General features: G+C 41.7%; 1 protein-coding gene across 1 annotated transcript; it reads right to left on the bottom strand.

Annotated features, from left to right (window-relative positions):
- Positions 1 to 682: 682 nt before the first annotated feature.
- On the bottom strand, positions 683 to 1787 carry UREF (urease accessory protein F). The gene has a single exon (XM_086814201.1). The coding sequence runs from the start codon at positions 1687 to 1689 to the stop codon at positions 961 to 963; it is 729 nt and encodes a 242-aa protein (XP_086670327.1). The 5' UTR covers positions 1690 to 1787; the 3' UTR covers positions 683 to 960.
- Between the last annotated feature and the right edge of the window lie 2917 nt (positions 1788 to 4704).

Genomic DNA, 4704 nt, shown 5'->3' with positions numbered 1-4704 from the left:
ATGCATCCATCCCCAAACGCATGTGCCATGATAGTTGATCACACTTGTACATGGCGATTAGGATTAGCATTAGCATCCTCCTTTGGGAAAAGCATCCGCAAGACAAGAAACAGGTGATGAGAGGGTCACCTAGGCACATCTACATCATGTCAGAGCCAAACTCAACTTGCTCTCCTCCATGCTTGGTTCAATCAGGTGTTGGCCGCATCACCTGCATATTGCTTGCTACCACACAAGCCACCCAACATGCAAGGGGAGCAAAGTTGAGAACCCTATATACATGGGCTGTCTGTTCACCCCCTTAAGTGCACAAATATTTAGGGGGTTAGGCGAACATCAACATGGGGACCCCCTAATCATAGAACAGCCCTTGATCCACATGTCTCTGTGCCTGCATCCCTCCAAAATACTCATAAGCCCTCATCCAAGGCGCTCCAACAAGTGATCACTCATGACAGAGAAGTGACAGAATCAAGCAATCACGACTTGCAATTTTTACACACATTGTCTGGAAAAACCTGCACACCTACATCATCAAATAACCTTGAACAGCTCTCTGCTACTTATGAACCACTAACCTCTTTGCCAAACGATAATTTCAAAATATCACCTAATGTTGAATCCTGGAACACTATATGACAAGTGACAAAACACAGGTGTGCTTTCACATTCCAAGCAAGAGCACACATGAAAATTCTAGAACATGATGAAAAAAGGGGGATATACAATTGTCAGAAAGCATCAACTGATTGGATAACCTGAACCACAAAAAAAAAATCCTTCTCATGTTCTTAGTGATACAAAGCATCCGGAAGACGCAGCAGCATAGCTAGAATGCCAATGTCAACATGCATTTACATTGCATTCACAGTTATGTTCACATTCCTACTCATTTCAGCATACATTGCATAGCATAGCTATGGCAACCCTATTCATGTCATTGAATGGCCCACAGCATCACTAGGAACGAAACAACCGGCTGAACAGATGGTCATGCACACCTTGAATGACATCGATTGTGGGTGCTGTCTGATGGGCATCCTGAATTGGGCGATTGGCATACCTGTTTAGCAGTGATTCTGCAGTACTGGCCAGACGATGCTGCATTTGAGCAGCCTCCAAAGGGCCCACAATGTTGAGCCGGGTCGCTGCAGAGAGTAGGTCCCTGAGGGTGACAAATAGGAAGGCACGCTGGGCGGTGATGGGATCCATATGGAGGAGGCCAAAGAGGATCCCAAAGAAGGGGGCATTATGGATGTGGATGGGCATGCCATGACCACCATCATCATTGTCATGTGATGTGCGGGAGTGTGCTTTCATCTCCTTCAACTGGGGGATTTCGGTAAAAACAGAGCTGGCGACACGGAGGAGGGCAGTGCCCTGTGCGATGGAGGCGCGTCTGGCGACCTGGTTAGAGAGGGAGGCGTGCAGGGTGGAGTCTAGAAGCTTCCAGTGGTCGACGGAAGGGCGAGTGGATCCGGCAAAGACGAAAGGCAAGAGGAGCGCTGCTGCGTTTTGGAGGCAGGAGAGGGCGAAGTGGTGGAGGGAGGCGGAGTCGTGGACGGAACCAACCTGGACAGCGGCCTCTAGGCCCATGGAGTGAGCGAAGCCTCCCGTGGGCAGAATCGAATCCAGTAGTTGCCACAGGCTCCAGTTGAGTTCCGCAGCACCTGTCGTAGAGTGCAGCATCGTTGCTCCACGCTGAGTAAAGCTGTAGTTAAGTCTCAGGGAACTTGAAAGGATCGTATGTGCTGACTCCTGAGCAACAAAGGCTCCCGAAAGGAGGAGAGGTGCACCCAAAACGTTCTTTTGTAAATTAATTAGCTAGTGGGTGTAGGATAAAAGGTCAAAATCTCCAAGGTTTGTTTAAGGATATTTTTTTAATGTTTAGCTGAAATAGCATGTATTTCTTATATAAAATCTTTCTTTCTTTGGTGTTCTTGCTACGCATCCTCTATTGAGACCCCTCTCTCTCTCTCTCTCTCGTTCCTTCCACTACACTTGTGCTCTCTAGTTTGATGCAGACTTTATCTGGGTACACAATATATATATATATATATATAACTTTGTTGCCTAAGTGATAGCTGGCGAAGCGATTAAGCAGCTGCGATTTCCCCACCCCGCAGAGTCGTCGATGAGCACTACCTTGAACAAATTGTCTATCTTCTGATTGTAATCTCCATAGCTCGCCATGTAACAAAAGGTGAAAACGCTTTTGGGATGCAAGATGGGGAGCAGATCTTTCATTGTAGATCGAACGCAATCAGAAAGCATGTAAGCGTTGCCCTGATTGGAGCCATGGAAGCAAAAGCCAACGTGAAAGGAAAGCAGTCGGTTGCTAAAATGAGACCTTCATTGTATTAATTAATGCCTATGCATAGCAGGCATTAATTAATACACCATCAATAAAAGTCTAAATATACACCATCAATAAAAGTCTCATTATCAAGAAACACTCAAAATGCTTTTTTAAATTAATTAATTAAGCACGACTACCTAGTGCTCCCTTTAATATTCCATTAATAGATTGGAAGAACAGAGATTCTGATTGAGAGAGAGAGAGAGAGAGAGAGGCATGTCATTTTTTTCCATGTAGATGTTGTGAGCGAGACTTTGGGGAGACTGTGTAACTTGGAGAGAGAGTGAGTGTGTGTTTATAAAGAGGGAATAGACCATTTAAAGAGGGCTTTATATATTAAGATTCTTCTTTATTTGGGAACATAGAATAGTTATATTAAGATCTTTTTTTTTGGAACAATAGTTATATATATTAATATGAACACCCCTTTACAAAAAGTCCTCCTACATCCCTTCTCTTTTTTTTTAAAACATCAAAGACGTTACAAAAACTTAGTCCCATTTCCTATTCAGCAAATCACATACTAAGTCCCACATCTCATCCTCCCACATCTCATCCTCCCACATAAAAGAAGAGTTTTCCCATGAAAAGTGGAAGCCCAGCTGCATACAAGTAGTTAATAGCACATCAGAGTGTAGCCCTTGGATGACTGTTGTTCAAAGTCTTCTCCTTCAATCCATATCTTCACTGTTGGCCTTCTTCCGAGGGGGATTGCCACACCAAGGCCATGAAAATCTCTTCTGGATGCTTCTCTTTGAGATAGCATCTTCTGGTTCTTGGTCCAAATTTAGGAGACTTAGCTCTAACATCATCCCATGTATACACTTGCCAATTATTCAAACACATTAGGATAACCCAGTATGTATTAGCATTTCATCTTCCTTGATCTATATCACCTAATCCCAAATTGCAATGCCTGGACAAGCTCAACATATCTATTATTATTTATCCTATTGATATAGTATACAGACCAGCAAAAATGTACACATTTGAACATAACTTCAGTGGCCTCTATTCTCTAATTGTGCCCCTTACAAAATATCAACTCATTTCTAGAGACCCAGATCACCCCCAGAAGCACTGATATCTAATGATGCAAAAAATGAGATCAATCTCATCAGTCACCTTGCATAGTCTTCCCAATAATCAGTCCCACCAAGACCCTCTCACTCCTAAATTGTCTTCTACTCATTTACCTATTTTCCCCCAAAACCCTCTTAATGCAAGGCCCTCTCATAAAGCATGCTTCCCTTCTTCAAATAGGTATTTTGCATCTAGGACATGTCCTAGTGCACTGAAGTTCTTTTGAAGAAGCTACCCCAAGAGGTAAAGCCAGTAGACATACTCTCCACTAGAATACTTGGGCTTTGATCAAAGCTTCCCATATCAGGTTCCACCTTCTCTTCCAAATGTTCATATCCTAGTTTATTCTCCAGACTTTATTGTAATATTTAACATTCATTTCCCCTTTACATATCTCTTCATACAATGTCTTGGTATTGATTCTATCAAGTTTAGCCCCATTAAATAGCTCCCACCGCAGAGTCATCGATGAGCACTACCTTTAACAAATTATCTATCTTCTGATTGTAATCGCCATAGCTCACCATGTAACAAAAAGCTGAAAACGCTTTTGGGATGCAAGATGGGGAGCAGATCTTTCATTGTAGATCGAACGCAATCAGAAAGCATGTAAGCGTTGCCCTGATTGGAGCCATGGAAGCAAAAGCCAACATGGAAGGAAAGCAGTCGGTTGCTAAAATGAGACCTTCATTGTATTAATTAATGCATATGCATAGCAAGCATTAATTAATACACCATCAATAAAAGTCTGAATATACACCATCAATAAAAGTCTCATTATCAAGAAACACTCAAAATGCTTTTTTTAATTAATTAATTAATTAAGCACGACTACCTAGTGCTCCCTTTAATATTCCATTAATAGATAGGAAAAACAGAGATTCTGATTGAGAGAGAGAGAGAGAGAGAGGCATGTCATTTTTTTCCATGTAGATGTTGTGAGAGAGACTTTGGGGAGACTGTGTAACTTGGAGAGAGAGAGAGTGAGTGTGTGTTTATAAAGAGGGAATAGACCATATAAAGAGGGCTTTATATATTAAGATTCTTCTTTATTTGGGAACATAGAATAGTTATATTAAGATCTTTTTTTTGGGAACAATAGTTATATATATTAATATTAACAGCCCTTTACAAAAAGTCCTCCTACATCCCTTCTCTTTTTAAAAAAAAAAACATCAAAGACGTTACAAAAACTTAGTCCCATTTCCTATTCAACAAATCACATACTAAGTCCCACATCTCATCCTCCCACATAAAGGAAG

This window comes from Cibotium barometz, chromosome 19 (assembly GCF_041138505.1).
Source record: "Cibotium barometz isolate CiBa-2024 chromosome 19, ASM4113850v1, whole genome shotgun sequence".
Taxonomy (NCBI): Eukaryota; Viridiplantae; Streptophyta; class Polypodiopsida; order Cyatheales; family Cibotiaceae; genus Cibotium; species Cibotium barometz.
Note: the sequence above shows the minus strand (reverse complement) of the source record. Positions and strands in the feature narration are given on the sequence as shown.